Genomic DNA, 26,840 nt, shown 5'->3' with positions numbered 1-26,840 from the left:
AATATTTTATAAAGCTATTTCAACTTCCTTTCGCGACATAAACGTCGCCAACTCCTCCTAAAGTTATGCGGTTAGGAAGAAAAGCGTACAGGCCTATATAGCAAACGAATTTTATGTGCAAATAGCATCTAGAATTAGTCGTCTATAAATATGTTCTAGCCCTCAAAAACAGACCACGCAATCTCTCTCAAACTATGCGCTAGTATGGCCGTCAGATGAAATTTCCCACTGGAAAATAGCCGACTCATTTCGAAACAGCGGTGTCTGTAGAGGTTCTAACGAAATATACAAAGCGACTTCCGCGCTAAACCGCTGCTCAGCATCTGCTCCACCGGGACACCTGTTCTACGCACAAGCATGGCGATCACAGTTAGGCCGAGATCTACCGTCGTCGGTTGCTAACCGATGCGCGACACACTGCACAACAGCCTTTAGACGTGGGGAAAAATGGCATCACGTGGTCTAAAACGGCCATGGCCAATGCGACAGGAACGCCAGACTATTTTGTACGCGAAGCACGCTCTCCGCGTTGCCTCCGATTCGTTTGTAGGCCGATTGTCTGAGCTCCATTCTTAACGCCATAACTAGAAGCTATACTATGTGTTTAAGCCCAGTGGGTCACTCACGGAGCAGAGCACCTTTAGTCTACACTGTTGTGCGTGTACTGCTGACGGTGTCCCGAAAAAGCGCTCCGTCAACAGGCACTGGCGATTATCTCGGAACCATCAGCAAAGCAGAACTTGGTGACGAGCAGAGCAGGTGAGGCGCTGGCAGCGGTTAACATGTCGCTAGTTTAAGCGCTATAATCGAGGCGAATTCACGTGCATTGAACCATGCTACCGCAGGGTGTTTGTTCTTAAGTTTCGTGTCGCTGTTATTTTAGCCGAATAAAAGTGCCTACGCCAAGACTTCTGCAGAAGCACCTCGGTCGGACTATTTTATGGCGCTCAACAGCTTTGCATCATCATCATCATTTATTTTACCCTTAAAGGCCTCTGTTGAGGCATTACGTAAGGCGGAGGGGGGGGGGGACAAAGCAAATACAACTGAGAATAATACGTTAATACAACAAAACATAATGCAATACAATAAAATGAAAAACGTTACATCACAATACAACGTTGGTCAATAATTAATGGCGAAAGTCTGATTTAGGCGGAAACAACATCAAGAAAAAGAATAAGTGTAACTTGGTGAAGTTTGAGACAAATGGGCAGTATCTTTTATTTCAGTACAGTGATTAATTAATGCCTGTCGAACAATGCACACCTTAGCGTTTAGAGTCATATTTAAAGAGTCCATCAAGTAATGTCGGAATTGTTATCCCAGGTACAACAAACACAACACACACACACACACACACACACACACACACACACACACACACACACACACACACACACACACACACACACACACACACACACACACACACACACACACACACACACACACACACACACACACACACACACACACACACACAAGGCCCGTGTCGTGCCTTCTCGTTCTGTGTCTTCGTTTTTTCGCAGTTTTCAATATGAATTCCTACCAACTAGCCCAGTTTACCGTTCTTATTAAAAAACACTAGCCGGTACTCTAGATTCCTCCTAACGACATTCACTTTATTTCAATTCGGAATAACACTTTTGCTTTCTTTCAACCTTGATCTATTTCAGCTGGCACACCCATCATAATACAAAAAGGTGCTAAAGGTTTTTGTCCACCGACATAGGCGTCTGTTCGCCAAAGAAACAAAGCAAAAGATTACGACTTCTCGACACCGCATAAACAGCAAACTCGACTCGGTTGTAACGAATCCCTAGATTTGGCACGACGTGATGAGTCGTTTGAAGAATAAGTGAGGTCTGCTCTTGCTGTTCTTGAATTTAACGGTTGTTGCTCAGAAAATTATCCCGAGAGGGACAAACGCACCATTTTTTCATCCCCCTTTTTTCGTCTTATTATCATGCACGGTGTTCAATCTCTCCTGAACCTTTTCCGATGTTTTTCATGAGTTAGATAAGCTGGCTGTGCGTATTATTATACAGATTCTTAATCGCTTTTTACTAGTTTTTCAGCCCTCCAGTGCGCCGGCGGCATTATAAGTGTATACTGTGTATACGACAACCTGTTTAATATTTTTTTTTTTTTTCATTGCTTAAGATGTCATCTGTTCTTACCCCTCAGTACATAATGTCCCAATACCGCCTGTGACTAAGAGCCCCATTTCGGTATAATATTGAGTACACTGTTCTCGCGTATGAATAGAGAGGGATTTTAACCCTGATTCTGGAATGCTCTTTAACCGTCCGTGTGATGATCCGGTCCTGTAAGATTAGGTGAGACTGAAAATGGAAGATTGGCTGTAAAATATTCCTGAAAACAAGCTATTGCCAAGAAATTCGCTAGCGATCTTCGAAATGAATACATCATGAATTAGAGTTCCAAAATAGAATGAAATTTTATATAAAATTGTTCATTTTTTTTCCACTGATTAACAGGGTCGTCTTTTTTTAGTGCGAACACGTGAGCGCGTGGACGAACCATTTAGAGGGCCACTGTTCGCGACACAGCCATTCATCGCAGCAAAATTCTTCTGGCGATGGTTCACCTGGACGCGGTGCCTCACGTCATCGGCCACTTCGCTTCGATGCACCGCCATGTTGGACTTCGTGGCAGTCCAGGAGCACGGCGATGCGTTCGCGTGTTCAAACTAAGAGCGGGCGACTGTGTACCTTTGTCTTAAAAAGTACTGGCTGCATAGTCTTGAAATTTTGTGTGAGAATAGAAACGGTTGTGTTACCTAACTCGTAATGAAGTTATGTACTTTAGGGGAAAAATAGATTTGTTATGTTTTTGTCTTGTTTCTCCGTGCTATAATATTTACGTAGTTGAATGAAAGCTACCATTTTCTCGCTCAATTTGGGCACGAAAAAGGATGAAGAAAAAAAAGTATTTTTAATGTCGCGACTACCTAAGTGTCATGCATTTTTTAAAGTTTAAATAATTATCGGTCAGATTTCTCACCCCACCTTGAGTGGACGCGCTATCAGCTGCCGTCCGTTAACATCACTTCTCCTGATTTTATCTACAGTTTTTGTTAAGGTCATCGATACTGCATTTCACGAAAAATGAGGTTTTAATTCAGGAAAAAAAAATTGCGAAGTCGTCACAAATCAAGAACATCCAACAAAAACGCTCACGAGCAACTGCCTTTCTTGTTCCGAATAAAATATCTAGTTGTGAGTCAGCGCCTGTATTGGGTGTTCTTCGTTCATCCTGTCTTATTACGCTTTTAAACCATGGATCAGTACGAACACAACTTGTTCAAGTCGCAGCCCTTATTAACACTACCTATAACTGGTTTGGTTTGGTTTATGGGGTTTAACGTCCCAAAGCGACTCAGGCTATGAGAGACGCCGTAGTCAGGGGCTCCGGGAATTTCGACCACCTGGGGTTCTTTAACATGCAGTGACATCGCACAGTACACGGGCCTCTAGAATTTCTCCTTCAAAGAAATTCCAGCCGCCGCGGCCGGTATCGAACCCGCGTCTTTTGGGTCAGCAGCCGAGCACCATAACCACTGAGCCACCGCGGCGGCCACTACCTACAACTATCAATTCAGTACAAGTAATTATTTCTATAACTAATGACTCAGTACAAGTAATGCATTCAATGCTAAGGAGCCTCTAGGAATTTTCTAAAGAGGTATTTTTGAGGTGAATGATCAGAGCAGACACAACGCTTCAAACAAGGAAGAAACAAGGACAAGAGCTAAACAACTCTTCTTTTGTTTCTTATTTGTGGGTTATCATATGCCTGCTCTCACCTTTCGTCTTAACAATAGAATGCACCAACTATCCCGAAACGAAGTTCTAAAATGGTAATTTAGCTGAAAGAATTCAGCCTTTTGAGAATAAAAATGCTTACATAATCTAATAGTTCGCCATTTACTGTGTCGTATGCGATCCCGGAGGATGTGGCTGGGCGCACCGAAACATAGATGTAGATACGATATGCGGACAAGGTTGCTGCATTTCAAAATAGGCAATGCAGTAGCGTTTGAAAAACTGGCAAAGTAAAATTAATCCACTAAGCAGGCGGCCACAGGTGCGGCTGATTGCAGATGTATTCGCAATTTTGTGCAAAGATAACCGCTGCTAGGACTGCTAGCGACTGGGGCGAAACAAACATCAATAATCTAATGTTGTATAGTTTCAGGGATGTTAATGGAAAACCCGATTAATGAAACCCTATATTTAGGAATGGGAAAAAGATGGTGGAATCCTCTCCGGGCGGCGTCTTCAGTCCAGGATACGGGCATACGCTGCGATCCCGCGCGCCAGTTTGATCAGCGTTTGTTCGTATTGCAAGTCTGCGGTGTTACAGAAAGGAGCACAAAAGTATAAAATCAGCGCACTGGCGTTCATTCAAAACAGCTGCGAGCAGGTCATAAGCCCATCTTCACTAAAATAAGAGCACGATACCTTGGATTCTATATTGTTCGCAGCCACATCACTAGTCTTTGCTTCACTTGACAAATTTTTCCACATCCCGATCAGTCATTTTCATCAGGCTAACTATGCCCACCGCAGAGGTAAGGACTCTTCCTTATCTCTCCAATTAACTTGGTACTGTGCCAGCAGTGGCCAGCTTATCAAAGGAAACTTCCTAATCTGATCCCCATACATAACTTTCTGCCGCTCCCTGCCAAGCTAGCCTTCTCTTTAAATCCACGCGTTACCCGTAACGAAAATCGGCTATCTTGCCTTCGCATTACATGTCTTCCCTGCGCCCATTTCTTCTTGATTTCTATTAGGATGTCTTAACTCACGTTTGCTACCTGACCTATTCGACTCTATTCCTTTCTTTTAATGTTACACCTATCATTTTCTCTTACTATCAGCATTTTCGCTATATATCTCGCATTTTTCCTTCAGCAGTCAACCATAAAATACATCATTCCCCGGCTCATTGTCTCACCTTATTTCCCATTCATTTCACGCTGCCCACCCACGTATTTAAAACCCCTTTCGATGCCTGATCTCTTGCCTCAAGAAGATTCTGATTGGAATGTCATGCTGTAACAGTACCCTCAGAACTAGAATAACCGGTTTTCTTAGTATGTCAAAAACCGATTAAAAGATAATGAAAATATCGAACAACGCTTAAAACAATCTAGTACCACTGCTGATATCATACGTTATAAACATCGGTCAAGTTCCATCGTATAAAATGAACGAAGGGGCAAGACGCAAGCGCGAATTTCCACTAAGCGCTTTATTACGTTTCCGTTCTTTTGCGATTGGTTTTGTTTTGTTTTTGATTTTAAAACGCCCATTGTGATATTCAACACTGTCATCCTGATAACATTTCATGGGCTTCCGATCTGGAACCTGGTTTGTACATTTATAAAGCCTATGAGCGCTAAATAAAATGTTTAGTCGAAGTTAGCGCTTGTGCCTTGTCCCTTCATTGTTCTTGTGCCATGGAACCTCATCAGAATTACCCACTAGCCCGAACCATCGCCGTTCTAAATAGTCGTATTAAAAAAAACTAAAAGATGCTAGGAGGGCAGTGTTTATAAAATAAATAATAATAAAATATTAAATAAATAATAAATAATAAATAAAATAATAAATAAATAAATAATAATAAATTTCTCTAATAAAATAAAGAGAAATCATTGCACCTATTTTCCTGATACTCTCAGTCCTCGTGATGCCGTTCATTCCACTGTGTACTTGACAATGTATTATCGCGATGGAAAGAAACGCGAACAACTTGGCGCCTACGCGCTCCGCTGTTCGAATTTCTTTTTGTTGCGCTGTTTCCTGGGTGGTAAGAAAAAGACGTTAGCGTTCGCCTGGAATGTATCATGCACGACTGTAGCGTCTTTTTGCTATCACCAAATTAAAAGCGGGATTAAACGAAATGTGAACGGCGGATCAGCTCCGCTCTGTACGCATTTCTTTCCATCGCCCCTGTACGAACCGAAAGCAGGAGAAGTGCACTGCCTTGTGATCATTAAGTAGATATCTTCCTCTTCAATTTACCAGGCAGCGGTAGACACACTCGATGAGAGCGAAGTTCGAAACGTTCGTGTGATAAAATTAGTGCCTGCCTTAAAAACCCGCAGGAGGTCAAAGTTGGGTATTCCACTAGGTCGTGCTTCATGGATCAAAGTGCGAGTCAAGTTATTTGAAAATTTTTGAGCTTCCGAATCACACCTATCCATGTTTTCATATACAGTCATGCCGGAATGAAACGCGAACAGCTATGATAACGAAAAACATTTTTCCTGCGGGGTTTTATGCGCAGTGCACAAATAGCCCTATTCGTGTTTCTGGGTGAATGATCTAGCGCTGTAAATATTCATCCGCCAATTGTAAAGGAATATTTCGCTGCAAAATAAAAAAGTGCGGCATTCGCCTGCTCGCGTTTAATTCCCGCCTTTCTGTACAGCCATTGTCAACAGAATATAGTTACTTAGATTTTCTTCCGGGCCATAGCGTGCGGCTTGTTATACATTGCCAGCATTGCTATTGCCTTGAAAATGAGGAGAACTTTCGTTCTGACTACTCCGGAAGTTGAAGAGTTCAACGGTGTATAAAAGCGACCTACTACACGGCTTAGAAGCAAGCCCTGTGGCCTCTTTACTTTTGACAAAGGATGTACTTCTATCTCTATTTAAGCCAAGCGATAGGCCTCGAGCCTTCCAGTCGAAATAAATGCAGCTTTCCACTAGCAGTCACAGGACAGCTGCCAGTACAAGCTCTTTCATCGAGCGTCTGCTTCGTTTCTTTACTCCATGTGAAGGACAACACTGAAGGTGCCTACACAGTTGTCTAAAGTTATTTAGGCCTCCTTTCTGGTCAGAAACATTATAAGACCTCCTCCACAGAAACATGGGTAACAATGACTACCTACTGGCCTGCGCATCCGCCACCGCCGCCGAGCTAGGTTTATTTTTTTCTGAAAAAAGAAAACATAACAACTCACTTTCTTTAGCCAAGAAATTTTCGGAAATGTAATGCTTAAACAGCACCTCCCTCTACTAGCGCTGCGTATAAATCCGCGCTCGCCAACAAACACAGCGCACGCTCTTTTCCAAGATATGTTTAACTATAATCACAAGTGAAAATTTTCGAGTGGAAAATACCAGCTTCATTTCGAAACTACGCCGTTTGTAGGATTTCAAGCCATTATGTACATGCAGCGACCTCTGTGTCTAACAGGTGCGTCTACAAACATGACTGCCGCATTTGAGGAGAAAGCGCTCGTCGTCGGTGTGAACCGGTGCGAGAGAGTGCAGCCTCAGCCCCGAGCAACACCCTTCAGAGAGAGGGAAAAAAACTCGCTACACGGGCTGCAACGGCCTTGGTAGATGCAAATTGCACGCGAGACTTGTTTTCACAGGAGCCATGCTCCTCGCACGTCCACCAATTCGTTGCTGGGCCGCCCGCAGCGTTGCTGTTTTCATGCGCACTCTTGTCCAACGCCACTAAAGACCCTATTCTGTAACAACTACAGCGGCCGCGCTACGTTCCGAGTGCTATCCAGGCCCTATCCGGATACAATGGTGCGGGTGCATCTCAGTCGTTCTATTGCGTCATAGACAGGGTTTACCTCGAAACAAGTACAGACAGCATAAGCGTCATAGAAGACAGCAAGCGGACCACTCGAATTCTCAGCTGGCATCTTGGACCCCCCACCCCCTCCCCCGCAAAGATAAGGCGCCTCTGCGTCTTTCTTATCAGTCGCTGTGCTTGCGAGTATGTCACAGAGCACCATGTTTGTGCTTTGTGTCGCTGTCATACCGTATTGTGGGTTGCTATGGTCAATGCTCTCTGCGTTCGCTCGACGCTCGTAGATGTCAACAGCTGGTCTTCGGCCGCTCGCCTGTTCCTGCACGGGAAATAATTGTTCCTGAGCCAACTTTATCGGTCACCCCGGTTGTTCCCTGCGGAAGCTACTCGGCGAGTACCGGCATCGCGATAACGAAGGGGGAGGAGGTTTGTCGCGCGCATGGTTGCACTCTTGTGATACGCTCTTCAGGTCACTGCTGGAGTCTACGCGACAAGATTGCGAGATGTGTGGACTCGTGCTGCGTGTGCCGTTTTCCAAGTGGCAGGCAATGCAATGACCCCAGCAGCAGTTGCTGGCAAGTTCCTACAATAATATTTTGTTGTAGCGCCCGGTAGGTTTACTCTCGTGGCGAACTGGTCGGACAACTCGGAGGTGCCCGATTGATGAAGGACGCCTACTTTCCTTCGTTCGGATCGTACGGAGAGACATCAGCTGCACTACGAAGCGAGGCTGTATTCAACGCGCTACGCCTAGGCGCCAAACACGGTGAGTGAATTTAAAGCTGTTCTCATTCCCGAGAAAAGGCTGTGGTGATGTGTTTAGACAAATGAGGAGACAATGAAAGACCCGTTGTTTACCAACGCAAGTGGCTAACAGTATTTGAAAATTGTTGCTTACATTTGCAGGGCGTGATCATTTTTTCTTCCTTTGTTGCGATGTACGACAGTTAGCAAAATACAGATATAAGCACTACAAAGCGTTTCGCACGTTGAATCTGTTTACGATTTTTTACAAACAACTATAACCATCGTACTGCTGATAAGATGTTGCCATTTGCCTGCGTTTTGCTTAGTTTTAATAACCGAGGTATTTGTTTTAAGAGTGTCGACAAGTATATAAACACTGCTGCGCGCTGGTAGGTCGCTGCGTGATATCCAGCTGAAGTGACAACGCAATAATGTGCTGATTTATTACAAAGGCTGAAATAACCGTGGGCATAGTTATCGTTCTTTCAATCAGTAAATTAAGCTCGCAATGAAATGTATTAAGAAACCTTAGCACGCAACTGGTGCTTCTACAGTGCACAGGCAACGCTTGTTTTTAAGGCCTCAATACTTTCCTCGAAACACCAAAACAGGCAGCTTGACAAATTGTATCTGTTCATGTTGAATAGTGAGCTCAAAATGTAAAGTGACAGAAGCTTTTTGCATATCCTGTGGTTACCCATCTAGTTCTATATAAGCCAGTTTTCGGTTGTATATTCAAATAGAAAAATTCATTATCCTCCAAACCTAAATCATTTCTAGCTCCTTGAGAGTATTTCATGGACAATATTCCTTAATCGGTTTGTGTTTATTTGACGGCAGATGCACAGTAATTTCCGGTGCATAGTCCACAGGCTGCACGTATTGAAAATGTTAATATTTTTTTAACCTTGGTCAATGTAGACTTATGTGTCGAGCATTGCGCTGCATGTTTCAAATGCGCTCGTAGTCCATGCCATGCCCAGAGTGATTCCCATTAGCCCACAATTTTACGACCATGATTGATCTCTTCTGTCCTTGAAATCGCTCCACATATCAGATTTAGCCGCTGCCTTGATTTCGAAGGTTATTATCTCTCGTACGCCTCATCTCCCCCCGCCCCACCCACCTGTCATGCCCCTCCCTAATAAAAATAAAACATATAGCGGATCTCCAGGGCATGGCTTCTAGAAAAGCGCCAGTTGTGTAGAAGGTTAATCTTGTGTTGAAGTTTAAGCTGTTAGAAGATGAAGCTCCACCCTCCAGGCGGAGCTTCAGTGTCCGCTCCAAGTTTTTGCGTCATCGCAGCTGGGCCGCTCGAAACATCTGAGATTTGTGTTCTGTCTCCTAATGGGGAGAGCATCTTCGGACTGCACAGAACAGTGTCATTGCTGGCGCATGCTGGTCGCGCTCAGCGCCGAGATCTCCGTGTGAGTTATTATTCCTCTTCTTTTCCCTCCTATCACACAGAATTTTCTCTGACGGCATGGCAATGGATAGCCCACCCATGGACATGGAAACTCTAGCGAGGGAAGAGCTGGGAGAAACTCCTGAGTTGAAAGAAAGCTCTTTGGAGCAGCTGCGACAGCTGCTTAAAGGTATGATACACCTTCTTTCGGTTGAGCAACTGTGAATTGTCCTTCCGGAACTTAGTGCTGTGGTCGGCAAAGAAATATAGAAAATGTGAACAATGTACGGGCTGGAGGAATGTATTTTGCGTTGTTCTAAACGGTGCTGTGCCCATTCCAAAGAAAATGAACTAACCATCGTACTTATCCTTCTTATGTGTAAAGAAATAATATTTATAAACAGCAGCACTCTGATAAACGATGCCGAGTAGTGACAAATGGTAGACCAGCCGCTCTGACTTCCTGTCAAAGAAAAAGAATAAGAAACAATAGTGCCATATCATCTCCGATGCAATTTTTCATATGGCATAATACTCAGCGCACTATTACTGCAATTATAATGCCATCTTTTCTTAGTAAGCATGTGCAAAAACTTTCCTCCGTGGTTGTGAAGCACTTGGTGTCGAGTGGTCGCATAGTCCTACCTATCTATAACAAAAGCACTGTGAGCGCTGCGCCTAATTACGCCTCTCCACAGCCTCCCTGGAAAGCGCATGAGAAACAAGCTGTCATCCTTTACAGTGTAGTGTCAGTGCGTTTAATGAGAATGAAAGTTGTATACGCGAACATCTTACTTGTTTTATATACTGAATTGTAAACTTTACATTACTTCTTGTAGTGTCCAGAAGCGACACAAGGGGCTATGAGGTACGTGATAGTTGAAAGCTCCGAATTAGTATAGACCACCTTTGGGTCTATCTGAGGAGAGTTTTTTTTTTTAATTTCACCTCCAACGAAATACGGGCGTTACGGGCGGAATAGGTATCAAACCTGTGATCTTGTAATCAGCAACCAATCGCATAAGCCATTGAGCTATCTCGCCGGGCGTTTAAGGGATAGACCGGAGACACAAGATTTAGGCAGCATTTTCTATGTTAACTCAGTTTTAGGGCACATGCTTTAGCGTGTTACAGTAAATTGCACGTGAAAAAAAAGAAAACTTTCTTGAGAAATAAGTGACGCGGCAGGCTGCGGATAGGTTCCGCTTAAATTTACAAGCAAAATTATTCCCCAAGATGAGCAGGACTTAGTAAACAGAGTGCTTCTCTCCAAACACACTCTTTCCCTCTGAGTCCCGTATTCTACGCGCAAATGTTTTCCCTGCAATGATCTTTTACGAACTGGCCCGAGAGCCTGCGCTGTTGAAAGCTTGCCTACGCAATGAGTTTTTATAGTACTAAAGGTTAAGCACTTTCTTTTTCAGCACTAACAGATAAGCGATTATGGAAAAGCTAATTATCTTCAAAATAAAAAGCAGCTGACCTCCCTTACTCCATTTCTAGTCTATTCCTCTTTAACAATCACACTTTAAAATTGCGAGGCCTTCTGAATAGAAAACAATTACCGATGACAGTTCAATCCAATCATTTTTTTTCCCTTGCTTGCAGGAGAAGAGGGCCTGCGAGTTCCTCCGGATGACAGTTTCTTGCTTATGTTCCTACGAGCCCGAAAATATAAAGTGAAGGATGCCTTTACAACAGTCAAAAACTACTTCCGGGTTCGCAGAGACGTTCCTGAGTATTTCAATGACCTGGTGCCTTCGAACATTGCGTACCGGGCAGTCTGTTACGACCACAAACTCCTACTTTCGTCAAAAGACAGAGACCCACTACGCAGAGCTGCAGGATATTGTTTTTTTGGTAAGTGTCTTTAACATGTCATTCAAGATGTTATGATGTATGATAATGATGCTTATTGTGTGCGAATCACAGAAAAGTGAAAAATTAGGGGGACAGTTAAACTCGGAGTCAAGGTAATGACGCGACAGGGTTCATGGTTATTTGCTACTTTCTTAATTGCTACATGCTTCTAATTATACGCACTCATTAGCGTACACCAGCAGGCATGCTAGAACACGTGATACACCACAAGAAACAAATTCTCTCTTGAACCAGATCGGACGAATGTCCCTCAATGGCCTACTTCAATGTCCGCTGCAGCAAGTTGAAGTAGGCCATTGAGTACGGTACCTTACTGATTTCCCGTACGTCTAAGAATCCCTAGACATTTTTTTTATAATTTGACTACACAGCCTATGGGCAATTCACGTGATGGACGAGCATTGTGGATCAGTTTTTTCTACGAAATTCCATTTCATTCATATGATTCTCTATAATCAAGAACTGTTTGACCAGACGGACATTAAAACCGGAGAGGTATTCCCTCTTTGTGGCATGCTTAGCCTTGCTTCCCTTCTTACGATCTGTGGCCTCAGTTTGCTTGGTCTCGGGGCGATTTTATTGCTGCCTGCAGAAGGTACACTAATACCTCACGTACATAGAACATTGCATCATTGCATTAAATGAAATGTCTAAAACATAATTCCTAAGTGGCCTAAGAGCCTAAGTGTCACAGTCGCAACCCAAAGGTCATGGGTTCGATTCAGAACGACTACCTAAACTTTGTTTCCAGCGTACTAGGTCATGTTGACACTTCAGTGATGCTACGACCCCCTACTCTTAACTCTACTCGATTTTTATTCGTTTTCATTCCATAGCTCAACGCCAGACGTCAGAACCCTCTTCACCAATACTGAATTAGTGTGATAACGCGCATGGATAAGCAGAAATTCTGGACGAAAGCATTGTTCAATGAGAAAGAGCTTATTCATGTTTTTTTTATATTGTAAGATTTCGCTATCACAATCAATGTGTCGGCGGACCATTCCTCGGCAAGCCTTCATTTTTTACTATTAACTTTTTTTCTGTGTCATAAAAGTTCCCCTTTGGGTTTCAAGGGCAGTTTAACCATTCGATGCGAGCTATGCAAAAACTTCAAAAGAAAGATTTTGCTACGCATCGGAAGAATCGACAATTTCCTGAATACTTCCATAACAGAACAGTGCCTTACAATATTTAAATATTGAAAATTTTTGTTCAAGAAAGCTGTGCTTGGCTTTTCCTCAGAACGTTTTCTGTATTGCTATCGTGTTAATGATCACAATTAATAGCCGCCACCTCAGAATATGCACGGAGAAATATGTGTAACCCTCCTATGGAAATATTTTTGGTGACAGTCGACGAACTGTAAGGACGGAAGCTCGTTTTTTCACCTTCGTGACATTCCGAACGTTTTCGGCGTTGTTGCCATTTACCGCTTTATTTTTTTTCCCAATTCGCCTAAAGCTTCCGCGCCTCTTAAGTGCCGTTTTACCTCTTCTTTTGTCGAACTTGCTGCTCTTATCTCATGACAGGCATTAGCCGGATTAAAATTGGACTAAAACTTAACCATTCCTGATCAGGTCCACTTTCGCGCTACTTCTCGCGGTTGCGGCTATTTGCCTGCGTTAAAATTCATCATAAGTCGCACATTGTTTCTTTCACAAGTCTCGTTAGTAATATCCACCAACAATGGTATTTGTTCCTGTTTGGTGCCTTTGTTACGTAAGTACCGCACATTTCTCATAAAATTTCTCTGTTTAAGGGTGGTTTCATTAAAATCCTCGAAATGACTAACAATGCATTGTGATATACCATATTCGTAGTATCACCCTGTTGCACATTTAATCGCTTTTTATTCCTTTTCAGTGAAAAAAAAAGGATATACCAGCAGATCAGCTTGACTAATATGAAGATAGTTGCAGGATACTTCCCGCAGCATGAAAAAACGCCATGATTGCGCGATTGTGTAGTTTGTTCACGTTATGGATGCGCATCTACAGAGAGAGAGAAAAAGATATATACATTTGCAGCAAGTTGTAGCGGTCACTCTTGATTCTGGATTGCAGTATGTGGCGCTTAATAGAGAATAACTTCCTGAATAGTGCAATTAGTTTCGTAAACATAGTTATGCACTTTTCAAATTGTTTTAGCTTCTATGTTTTCGCCACTTTCGCATGAACACAAATTTTTCCTAGTACTAACAAAATAGCGCAGGTGTCGAGGGGGTAGCACCCTTTATTGTAAACCTCTCAAGAAAAACATAAACGTGTAGCAGTGCATGTTTATGAAAGGATGGCATTGTTTGGATTTGTTATACGAGGGGGTACCCAAAAGAAACCGGACTTATTTTTGTTTGAACTTATTTGTTCACATTTTAAGCACAGACCTTCAATATCCTTCAAAGTACTCTCCACTTACAATGATACGTTTGTCGAATCTTTCATTCCATTTTTCAAAACATTGTTTAAATTCATCTTTTGTGAGGCTTGACAGTCCCTCCGTCGTTTTTTTCTTCACCTCAGCAACATCAGCGAAACGCTTTCTATTCACCTGTTTTTTCATTCTACGAAACAAAGAAAGTAGCACGTGGCAAGGTCGGGTGAGTATGAGGGTTGAGGAACAGAGGTCATGCCATTTTTGGTCCGAATTTGTCGTAGAGACAGGGCTGTGTGAGCAGGGGCATTGCCATGGTGGAAAAACCAGTCACCCGTTTGCCACAAATCAGGCCGCTTCCACCGAACACTGTTGCCCAATCTTTTCAAAACATACAACCAGAAAGCCTGGTTAACTGTCTGACCCTACGGAAAAAATACTGAATGGACGACTCCTCTCACGTTGAAAAAAACAAATTAGCATTGTTTTGAGGTTTGATTTCACCTGACGAGCTTTCTTGAGGCGAGGTGAATTTGAAGTTTTCCATTGGCATGACTGTTGCTTTGATTCAGGATTTAATTCAGGAACACTTGAGTTGTCCCCATAGCATCGTCCTTGAACGTCTTTCTGAACATTTCAAAAGTTTCCGTTCCACTTTTTTCGAGAAAAAATCAGAATTTCACCGGCGCACGCTGTTCACGAAAATCAGCCATTGCAAAAACGACACTCACACAAAACAGTCGTCACTCTAAAACTTTGCCTAAACTAGTCTGACCTCCTTCAGCGACGGCACTCGGCTTACTGCCTCTGAAATGTTCGTTCTATGCACTCCTAGCGGCAAAACGCGGTACCACAGAAGCTGTGCCGATTCAAAAAATTATTCCGGTTTCTTTTGGGTACCCCCTCGTACACAGTTCTCTGAATATCAAAGAGTCGTAAAAAATGAATCATAAGTTTTAAACCTTCCTGCAGGCTACAAAGCTGAGTCATTTGTGCCCCATTCTTTTAAAGCGAACGCACTATTCCGGTGGGTAAACCGCGAGCAAGATCCTGTAATGTTTGTGACTTTCTGCCTAGCATCTTGCAAAATAAAAATAAATCAAACGAATATTGCCACGACCTGGAACAGAACCCGTGGCGGCGCGAAGTATCACCTTCGCAGGCCAGTTCCCGTGAGCACTGGGCTATCATCACATTTTTTTTTAAACATGGTCTTTATTACACTGAATTTATGTGCTATTTGTATGAACTATTTACACAAGCTTTCAAGAAATGCCACGAAAAACATCTCAAAAAGACAACAACGTAGCAGTAGACAGGATTAAGGATGAGCAGATGAGCCCGTCTCGTGTTTAACTGCAACACATTCTCGCGCTGTACATTACACAACATCATCTTCATCAACTTCCATCTGCGGCGCGAAGATACAGAAAGAACATTTACTGACTTCATCGTCGTCATTATCGCGCATGCAGCTCTGCTTTCGCACGTTTATGAATTTGTGCAAAAATTATGTCATTTTTTTCGCATTGTTTATTTGTAGCATTTTCCCCTGTTTTGGGTCTCAGGGGAATGGAACTCGGGGGACTCGGGCCTCAGGGGAATCGTATGCATACATGCGCTCGAAGAAGTCGCTTTCACTGCAAGTTGATCAGTAGATTTGAACTTTTTCGCATATAAAAAGATGCCGGCGAAATTACTGACATAATGTCTCCAAAGAATTTCCAACTTAAATGAAATTTTTTATTGCTCTTATTGCTCAATTTCTTTTTTATTTATTTATCGCAAAATGTTGTGCATAAATTGATGCCCCGACTGCATTGTTAGAGTGATTCAGGTTTTGGCATTCTTAAAAACACAAACTTTGACCTCCGCTGAAGGCTGCATTGGCGTAAAATGAAGCTTTTATTGGCAGCTCGTAAAGCTGCGCGTAACAAACACAGTGAACCCTAGGTGAGAATTTCGTAACTAGCACATATTTCTACCCATATATGCAGCTAATTAAAAATCTCATCTCAGGATCACAACTAAACAAAAATGAGAAATCTTCCGACCTACGTCGCTGCGTCATTTTCCTTCTTACAGAGCGCCAAAAATAGTGATTCACAGAAAGAAAACTATAGACAGCACCTACAGAACCAAATACATATCTAGAGCTTATTTGTCCATCTATAATCAGCAGTAAAAGGCACAGTTACCGGTCACGTCATATTATATTAAGAACGTACAGAAAACCACCGAACGGGTAAATGGAATGTGTTCCGCCAAAAGCGAAATGCATATTGACTCGGGTGTATATATAACGCCATCGTCTGGGAAACAGGCAACTTAGTTTCTCCGTGAGCTTCTTTGTGTGTATGTGTCCTGCGGTCCTTTGCAACGCTTTTGTACTCCTTAGTCTTAAAGAATTCTTTGGAGAAAAACTTGTCACTAAGTTGCTAAAAGTAAGAAAGTGATTTTGATTCTTGTTGCAGGAGCGTGGAACACAGATATCTGCTCCTTCACTGATCTGGTCAGGTGTCTCTTGTTGGCCTCAGAATGCAACCTCCTCTCAGAAGAGACGCAGATAAGGGGTGCCATAGCCGTCGTAGATATGAAGGGCTTCGGCGCCCACCACCTCATGGCATTGTCGCCGTGGTTTCTACGAAGAATTGTCTTCATAGTGACGGTAAGCGATGGACGAAGGTACTTGGAATTACTATGTATATTTGAGTGCGACTGCAAGACCACAAAAACATGCCACAAATGTTTCTAAAATGAGTGTGAACATTATCCATGGTCCCGTTATTTTTAAATTGTGTGAAATATGAAATGTCCTGCATGATCGACCCTTCTTTGTAATGGCTCGCCTAATCACGCGAATAGCTAGTACAATGCTCAAGGTTGTCATATGACTGAATACATAGTCCTAATGGCAAAAATTCTTTAACCGCCCATTGGGACGGCAGTGGAGTAGTCGCCGGAGTCTCTAGTTTGACGCCGCTTCCATGAAAGCAGAAATACGAAATTCACGGCAAAAGAAGGACTTTCAGTACAACGCTTACATGGGAACAAGAGAGCTAGGTGGTATACTGCACAATTAAAAAAAATGTTCCCCAGGTCCTCATATTGTCCTCAGGTTCGTCTCATGACAGGGCCGCGGGCGTAAATTCGGAAGCCCCGTCGCTCTAGCGTACGCAGGGGTGACTACCGAGTCATAGCTGGGCCATGGCACGTAGTGAACAGAATACTGCACTGCGAATTAAGGCACTCATAAGACAAATGTCCTGCGTGCCGGTGCTCTGACGCTTTTTGACGATGATCGTAGAGTGAGGTACTAACTTATAAAATGTAGCCTTAAGCGACGACGTGGCAAAAGGGAGAGTTTTCGCCGGCTCTGTGGGAAAGAACTGCGCTAGTTGTAGCTGCAGCGAGATATGGAAAGGAAAATGATAGGTGTAAAGTTAACAGGAAGAGAGCAGAGTGGGTCAGGACTACAAAGGCTAATTAATGATATTCTAGTCAAAATCAGTAAGAATAAATGGGCCTCGGCAGGGCATGTGAAGCGAAGCCAACCTAACCAATCCTAAGTTAAGGCAAGCGTAGCAAGGGGTGGCAGAATATTGTGTTCGTGGTATCGGTCACATAATCCGCTCTATTGCACTCTTTAACAACTACACGTAAGAATAAATGTGCCTGGCCAGGGCATGGGATGCGAAGCCAACATAATCGATTCAAGCTATGGCAAACGTAGCAAGGGGTTGCAGAAAATTGTGTCCGCGGTATCGGTTACATAATCAGCTCTATTGTAGTCTTTAGCAACTACACGTAATTAAGGAACCGCCCCTCTAACATCGACATTCTAGATATTAACTATCCGCGGCCGCATTTTACGACATAATATGCCCTCATCAAAAATGATGGCTGTTTGGACGCAAAAGACAAATAGAAGGGCTACTATTGAAAGAGTATGCCGTGAAGGCGCGTTGGCTCGTAGACAAGCTAAGACAATGAAAAACAAAACGCTGTATTCAAAAGCAGCTCGGAACTGCTAACATCTCGAGCAGCGGTAATCAATATTCTGCAATTAAGAGAGGCTAAATTGGAATTACCAGTAAGAATTAGCTTAGTACGAGCTTTCAACCCGTCACAGAAGAGCAGGTGAATTTTCTTCAATCCGCCATCAAATGCGCTTGGCTTCCTGTAAGCACCGCCTATCAGCGGATCATGATCTAGAATGTCTTGCCCTTTGCGAAAAGGTAAACTCTTTTGTTACTGCGACATCGACACCATCCCCGTCACTATAGCGATTGGGGCGAAGAAGAAAACAGAGAGGAATTATTTTTGAATCAAGAATACCGGCGTGTAGCCATGTTTCTATTGGGACCACAACGTTAGCAGAGTGGATTAGCAAATCTCGTCAAATTTTTCAGGATTATTCACAATATTCCTCTCGTAAAAGCGAGTTAAAGTGAATCTACACTTCCTGCCTGTCATGCCCTCCGAGCGCTGGACGTCCCGGTGTCGTCTTGACGAACGACAATCAGGGGCTGTGAGCATTTTATTCCGCCATTTCATACATCCAGTTGATTGATCACTTTAGGCTTACCAGCAGCAAAGGCTTCCTTATCCCTTTCATATCGTTCTGTTCTAAAGGACTACAAAGTTTACAGTGTATCTGAGGTACGGAGGACGAGAAGCCTTCCGATACTCATATGAATCTGTTTTTAAGTCTCTTGATGCTACGAAGAACGGTCACATTCTTCCATGAAGTCGCAAAGCCGTATACATAGTAAAGGTCCACCTATCAAGCACTGGAAGGCATGTTGACGGGCTGGTTGGTTTTGCTTCTTCAAACTTTGAAAAAAAAAAACACCTGTGCGCAAATAATTTCACAGGGACAAAAAGAGACGACGAGAAAACGCATCAAGGATCAAACATTGGTCACTGTTAAAGACGAAATCATCGACAATATTGAGGAGCAAAAGTACACCTTAGGTTTGTTTTTAGATTTTCGAAAGGCACTTGACTGTGTACAGCATACTATTCGCCTTAATAAGTTACGAAGCTATGGTGTACGCAGAATGACTCTAGATCTTATTATCAGCTATTTAGAAAACTGCTTACAGTATGTTCTCATAAATGAGCACAGTTTAGATAAGGTAGAAATCACCCAAGGTGTTCCCCAAGGTTCCATATTAGAAGTTTTATTATTGTTAGTGTACATTATTGACATAACCGAAATATTAGATTCTCTCGACCTCGCAATGTGCGCCGCAACGTGAACTTTTTTTTTTATTGCTCTTCACTGGCTGGCCAGAGACTATGACTAATATTTAACTAAATTACATGTATGGTAGCTGTCAAACAGCACACCCTAAATTTGAAGAAAACTACCTACATTATAATGTATATTTAAACCCATCAATACCAGTGAACGCTACGGAATTAATATTCAGTGCGGGATCACAGTAATTGATAGCGTCAGCAGTCATAAATTCCTGAGTGTCTCCTTTTCCAAGATTCTTTCTTGGATTATTCATGTTTCTAGTCTTGTATCTGATCAATGTAAAACAGTTGGTTATCTTTATAGAATCGCCCATGTCATGCCTGAATGATTGAAGTTATCTATGTACGGTGCACTTTTATTATGTACGGTGCACTTTTATATTCTAAATTGTCTTATTGTATTTTTGTATGGAGCACTACGATTAAAAGCAATTATAACAAATTGATTACTGTACAAAAGAAGGCGCTATGAGCCATTGAAGGGTGCTGCGGTCGTCCTCAATATCTGGATACAGCACCTCCCTCTTCCTTAAACACAGTTTGCTTAAATATGTCAAATATATTTCTATCGTCTGTTCCAACATATATATAAAGCCCGACTGTACATCACCATTTCAGACAATTCCTTATTACAGTACCACCTTCGAACACCTTCGAACACACAGAAAACTGGTCTCTAAGATTCGTACCAACTACGGCAAACCGAAAATAAGCTATCGAGCACCTACTGCCCTAAATATTTTTTCGAGTATTCTTGAATTCAGTATTTCTCTAAAACATTTCAATGAAATAATCAAAGGCTACCTCTCGTGCTTTGATGTTCGACACGTCGATAGCATATTTGACATGTACTGAACTTTTTTCTCTGATCAGTTTTCTCAGATCGAGTATTACTGTACTGTAACACAGTCATGTATTTTTTATCAATCTCTGTGTACAGAAAACATGATTTCATGCCCTGCCTCCTTACACTCCTGTGACTATTTGTCAGGCAGTCTGCGTACCTTTCTTTCACTGTAACGCGTAACATTTTTCAAGTGCACTTACTCAAAACTGTAGAAGGGATCTGATACCTTGTCAGGTGTCACACGCCTGTTCCTTCAGCTTCCTCTTTCTTCGTTATAGAGAAAATAGTCTGATTTGATTTGACACGTGAGACCAACCTGATTTGTTCACCTTTCAAAAACTGCTAAAAATATTTACTATCTTCTTCGTTTCTCTTCACCCATGAAACAGCAATGTTTTTCGTGTGCCTTCTGTTTTTCACGTGTTCTAGTATTTTGATCAGCATCTTGACATCTTTGCTTATTGCGGTGACCAGCTGTTCGCACTTCTGTAGCTTTTGATGATGTTGTATAAGCGATTCAAGTGTAACTTATATCTCTGCCAGTCTGCATTGAAAACCTTCCAGCTCTAGAATTCACTGGGAGGTCTTAATTTTCGTAACTCCTCTCAATACCTTGTCAAGCGTGTATGGGCCTGAATTTTCCTCAGTGCTACCGCATAGAAACGATAGCATCGCACATGCAACACGAAACGCCTGGTAAAGAATATATAAAATATATCCAGGGCTTGGTAGCACAACTTAAGAGATAGCATTACTTTGTAACAATTAGCGAAACACCACTATTTTTTCTAACCTGTGCAAGAACAAAAAAAGTTCTTTCTCATGGTGTCCTTCCCGGTGCCACTAAGACCACTGAGCGGGGTTTGTGCCTGCGGTGGCCTTTTGTGCGATTCATCTGATGTCGCTGCTTTCGCTGGTTGGCCGAAGGGACGGCGCAGTTCTTGCATTTTATTCAACCTCCATGCCTGATCCACCGGACTACAGATTGTCGTTGCCAGCCAGGTTGACAGCTTGAAGGGGTGCGGCGCAAAACGATGGCGCTCAACAACTGAAAACAACTCTCAGTTCCTACTGGCCCCGCTAGTCCGAGTAGCATCTGTAGACGAAGAAAATTGTTTCTCATTGCGTCTGACGGTGCAACCAAGCACACCAAGCATAAATTCCTAGGTCAGCTCAACTCGTTACCTCATGAGGGTCATATCTCTATAAACAAGATTGGTAATGGAAGCGCAACGGTTCAGTTTAAGCCTTATTTTCGAAAGAAATTTTTTTATGAAGGCAGTTTCATTCGCCAATCTGTAGCCGACATAAAGAACAAACCAACAAGTGTGCCGGTTGTAACTTCCTTGCTTACTTAAGGTGGCGCATTGAGACCTTCACTGCGTAGTGTAGGTCTGCGCGTGTGCGTGCGTGTGTGTGTGCGTGTGTGTGTGCGTGTGCACGCGTGTGTGTGTGTGTGCGTGCGTGCGTGCGTGTGCGTGTGTGTGTGTGTGCGTGCGTGTGTGTGTGTGTGTGTGCGTGTGTGTGTGTGTGTGTGTGTGTGTGTGTGTGTGTGTGTGTGTGTGTGTGTGTGTGTGTGTGTGTGTGTGTGTGTGTGTGTGTGTGTGTGTGTGTGTGTGTGTGTGTGTGTGTGTGTGTGTGTGTGTGTGTGTGTGTGTGTGTGTGTGTGTGTGTGTGTGCGTGTTACGACAGCTGTAGAAAGTTGATTGCTGGCGTTTATTTGTTGTTGTGTCGGGCGCAGTGCGTGCTTCTTCCAGAATCACTCTCGAGAGAGGTAGGGCAAGGAATGAACCAACGACCAATAAACCGCATTGTTAGAGTAGGTAGGAAGGAAAGACTTTTATTGCTCTAGAAAGGTGCTAGTAGCAGACGAGAAAGAAGAGGTCCATCTTCCTTCTTCTCACAGGGTCGGTGCCCCTATTCCAGGGCTCCGCTGAGCTTCGCTGCTCGTTGGGCGTGCTGGATCAGACCTTGTTGGCAACCCAGATCGTCGCTGGAGAGCCGGCTCTCCCACTGTTCTGCACTCGGGTCTTTGCGAAAGAGTACACTGTGCTTATACCAAGTGTTTCAATGAAGCCTTTTAAAACTATTGTTTCTAAGATAAAGAGAAGCTTTAGCTCAACAACATGACTTTTTGACCGCCGATTAATCTTCATCAGAGTAATCAATGATTTTCGCACATCAGAATTTATAGCCACTATAAATTAATCTTTTTCTTTCAGCAATCACTGCCTGCTCGGATCAAAGGTTTCTACTTCATCAACACGCCAACAGTCTTCCGTGTCATCTTTTCACTCGTAAGATCCCTTGTTCCAGCCAAACTAAAGGAACGGGTACGTACTAGGTGAAACCAACAACGCATTCTCACATTTTTAGCCACGAGTTCTACAGTATACAAGCAATATAATGTTACAGACCACCTAAACTTGCAATGGCCCTAAGATAATTTGGCACCACAGTTGAAAGACATGCAATCTTCGATATGTATTAAAAGATATACTCAAAGCTCGTTTAAATTCAAGTAACGCAGAGGAGGCAACAGCGCTTAAGACGGGATAAAGGGAAAGAGACAAACATTTGCGCTGATTAAGAAAGGATTTATTATAACATGCGAGACAGTATACCCACACGTTGCACAAGTTGTGTTAAAATATTTGATTACTAGTCATCATATTATGAGCGTGCCTCGTACCCTCGGTCCCCTTTTAAGTGTGTTACATCTTCTACGCTAACATGTACCAAACAGCCCGCATCAGCCCTCTTTAATTAAGTTCAAATAAAGCGTCTATCACATTCTAATTGCATCATAACTCCATGCCAAAAAAAGCATTTTTGTACATGTTCACTGTTTAAAGACAGTACGATAAGTACAAACGACACCAGACGAAAGCGAACTCTTTCATATTGAAATACGTTTATCGTTTATTTTATGCCTCGGTCAAATTGAACCACACCCTATGCAATAGTCCGAAAGCGGCCCTTAACATCATCATCATCATCAGCCTGACTACGCATACTGCAGGGCAAAGCTCTCTGCGATGTCTAATTAACCCTGTAATTTGCCAGTTGCGGCCACCGTATGCCCGCAAACTTCTTAATCTCATTTGCCCCCCTAACTTTCTGGCACCCCTGCTACGTTTGCCTTCTTTTAGAATCTACTCTGTTACCATTAAGAACCACTGGTTATCCTGCCTTCGCATTACATGCCCTGCCCAAGCCCATTTCTATCTCTTGATTTCGACTAGGATGTCATTAACCCGCGTTTGTTCCCTCATCCACTCCGCCCGCTTCCGATCTCATAACGTTACACCTATCATTTTATGTTTCCACAGCTCGCTGCGTTGTCCTTAACATAAGCTGAACCCTCTTTGTTAGCATCCACGTTTCTGTCCCATAGGTGAGGGATAATGGCAAACTGCCATTCATGATCTGAGAGAACCTGCCATACGCGCTCCACCTCATTTTTATTCTTCTAGTTATTTCCCACTCATGATCCGGATCAGTGATCACTGCCTACCCTTAACGGTTCGACAATAGAGAGAGTTCGTCGTGAAGGTTCTGTTTTTTTTATGAGCAGCTTTTTTTTTGCAACAGGCTCCAGTCTTCCTTTCGTTCCCCATGTCAATGTGTTTTATCCCGCTCTGTTATGGAGTGTGGACTAATTTTTTTGGTGTCAATATATAATGGTTAAAGAATAAAGACCGACTACATGGTGCTTTTGATTCACGGACTGCGACATATTACTAGCGCTAAAATGCACACAAAGGACAGCGAGCAGAAACACACAGGACAGACGCTAGACTTCACCTCAAGTCGGAGTTGAAGTCTAGCGTCTGTCCTGTGTGTATTTTAGCGCTAGTAATATGTCGCAGTTTGTATATCTGCACAGATGGACTGCCTTTAACGAAAGAAACCAGGTTGCCATTTGCACTTCTGAAGCTACAAGGAAAATTATTATTATCGTCTAGAGAAAGACAGCAATGGCACAGGTTCACGTCACAAAGGTAATCTTCGAAGCTGACAAGGGCTGGCGACTGCAGTGTCGCCGTTCCGCTGTAAGTCCATTTTATCTGTAGACATACAGCTTCATTACTTTTGGCAAAAATAATACGCAGAAAAGTAACGCCAACACGAATGATAATGACAGTATCTTCCGCAGGTGACAGGGCTTAAACCTAACCACCTACACAAATAAGATCATATCTGAGAAGAAACATACAGAAATGATGCGTTAAGTGACGTCATCTCCTTTGTTCCCTCTTGCCTTGCGTTCCAGTTCCGACTTCTCGAGAACGATACCTCAACCCTTCACGAATTCCTTCCCCGTGACTTCATACCCAAAGAGTTCGGCGGAACGCGGGAAGACTTCGACTACCACAGCCAAGAGAAATTCCTTCACAGCAAGGCAGACCACTTTGAGAGAATCCGGAAATTTGGTTATGAGTGACCTAGTCGTCCAAGTTGCACTGCCTGTGACTGTACCTGAAGTGCAGCTCGTTGCAATGTCTGCGTTCTTTGCCCTAACTCTTGTTGTCACTTCCACAGAAGAGGACTAAAGTTACGTATGCTAGTTCAGAAATCTGACCTCCTAACGTTTTTCTGACAAGAACTAAAAACCACTGCCTCTCGCTGGCAAAAAAAGAACATTAAAAGATCTCTGCCTCTCCCGTAACCGAGAGTAGAGTAAGCATGAAATGTTTACGGGCCTAATGTCATCTCGGTGGACACCCGAACCGCACCGTACAGGAAGGGAGGAACGCCACCACACGTTCAGCGCGATGCCTTGCCATTTGAACGCAAGGTTTTTTGAGGAAAGGAAATGGCGCAGTAATTCTCTGCCATCTCGGTGGACACCCGAACCGCACCGTAAAGGAAGGGAGGAACGCCACCACCCGTTCGGCGCGATGCCTTGCCCTTTGAACGCAGCGCTTCTCCCCCGGGCCCCTGTGCGCCTGCGCGGCTTTGCTTCGATGCGCGAAGCCCCTAAAAGATCACGTATGACAACGAAGTGTATCGTGGCATTTATGTGCTTTTTGCACGCGTTATTAGAAATCGGAAATTATAATTCCGTGCATTATCAAACGCACAGCTCGACTGATATCTTGATAAACATTGAGAAGGCACTGGCAGCAGTTATTTTTTGTGACTCGTTTGGAGACCAACCGGCGCTTGCATGCCGGTCGCGTAGGAGGGCTTAGAGAGTCTCGTTAAATCGCGTTAAGTCTCGTAGGGTGCCCGGATGTTCTCGTTTCAGAGCCCGGATGATGGCTCTCGGTCTCGGCGTGACGTCACCACACTGCCGACAACGGGAGCTAAAAGCATTTCATGCTTAAAAAGGCTCTGTACGATTAAATCATTAAGATCTGTGCTGTCCCGCTCGTCCTTGGGCAGGAACAACCCTCTCGGGACGACCTGCCGCATAAGTGCAGAACGTTGTCCAGTTAAGTGGTTGCCGCAATAGAAAGAGTTATGGGGATGTCGTTTTGGTTTTAGTATAAATGATTTTCGTATGGAAGTTATGGTTATTATAAAGCTGCGCCCTCACTCCTGCTCCCACTATTATTGTCCAATAAGTTTTCTCTTGTTTGACGCACGAAATAAGTGAATTCAATATTGTTGATGCATGTGGATCATCCTCATCTCTCATATTAACAGTACATGCCACCACTTATGAAACACTTATCCTGTTATTCGAGCGCACTTGCTTCTCGCGCAAAGCTTGGTCAGGCGTCATTACTTGGCTACAAAGGGCTTCCCTTTTTAAGGTTACTGAAAATAGCGCAAAAAAAAACAAATTTATGCTGAACACACTTCGCTCTGTGCCATGATAAATCGCTTGTCTGGTTGTTTAAAATAACTTGTCTGCATATAGTAAATAATTTATGCTAACCACATTTTGTTCTGTGCCATGATAAATCTCCTGAATACTTGATTAAAATAACTTGTCTTCATATAGTGAAGAATTTATGCTGAACACATTTCGTTCCATGTCGTGATAAATAATTTGTCTATTTGTTTAAAATAACTTTTCTGCATATAGCAAAGATTTCTCTTTCTTCCCGACGTCCTATATGCTCTTTAAACTTGAGGGATTCCGGCTACTTATTAATGAATAAAATCAAAATGATTTACATTTAAGAAATATATGCAGCAGTGATAAAAAGACCGACAGCAAACAACACCCTGGACGCTCCGCGGACCCATATCGCACCTCTGTCCAGTCAAAGCTATCAGATGTGACATCAAGTTTCTACTCCGATGCTTACGGACCCCCTCCCCGGACTCAAGTGGCGGATCAGGAAAAAGCATTGGCTTGGGGCTTCTAAGCGTGGGAATACACGGCCACAGCAGCTGCTATAATAAGGTGTGTCGAGCCACCTACACGCTCAAAAAAATAGCGAGAAACGGCAATATGAGAGAGCTTACAAAGGTCTTCAATGTTTCTCTACTTAATCTGTTAAAGCTTCCACATCATGCTCCGTTTTCTCCGTGTGCGCTGAGAGAAAATACTCCTGCTAAATTCGAGGCATGTGTTTCTAAAGAAAGAAAAGAAATTCCTCTGAGCATGGATGGATGGAAACAACTTTATTACACAAAAAAAAAAATCTTCCAGGGTGGTCCCCTACTGGTCCAGGAGTCCACGGGCTTGTGCTTCACGTAAAGCCCGATCCACTAGCCATTTCTGGCCGGCGGGCTGAGCGGTCCGTAAAGCAGCCTCCCAGGAAGA

At 43.2% G+C, this 26,840-nt stretch overlaps 1 protein-coding gene across 2 annotated transcripts; it reads left to right on the top strand.

Moving 5' to 3' along the window:
• The first annotated feature begins 7,435 nt into the window (after positions 1-7,435).
• Positions 7,436-26,661, top strand: LOC149371060 (alpha-tocopherol transfer protein-like). Of its 2 annotated transcripts, XM_089564529.1 has the most exons (6): positions 7,436-8,358; positions 9,807-9,934; positions 11,353-11,604; positions 16,473-16,666; positions 22,336-22,446; positions 24,390-26,661. In XM_089564529.1, exons 2-6 carry the CDS (start codon positions 9,823-9,825, stop codon positions 24,558-24,560), a joined length of 840 nt encoding a protein of 279 aa, XP_089420655.1. In that variant the 5' UTR covers positions 7,436-8,358; positions 9,807-9,822; the 3' UTR covers positions 24,561-26,661. The 2 variants fall into 2 exon arrangements, with proteins under 2 accessions (XP_089420655.1, XP_089420657.1); XM_089564531.1 differs by lacking the exon at positions 9,807-9,934.
• Positions 26,662-26,840: the final 179 nt, after the last annotated feature.

The sequence above is a fragment of the Amblyomma mixtum genome, chromosome 1, assembly GCF_055824585.1.
Source record: "Amblyomma mixtum isolate Tamu chromosome 1, ASM5582458v1, whole genome shotgun sequence".
NCBI classification, from domain to species: Eukaryota; Metazoa; Arthropoda; class Arachnida; order Ixodida; family Ixodidae; genus Amblyomma; species Amblyomma mixtum.
The sequence above is the reverse complement of the archived record's forward strand: the minus strand, read 5'-3'. Positions and strand labels throughout refer to the sequence as shown.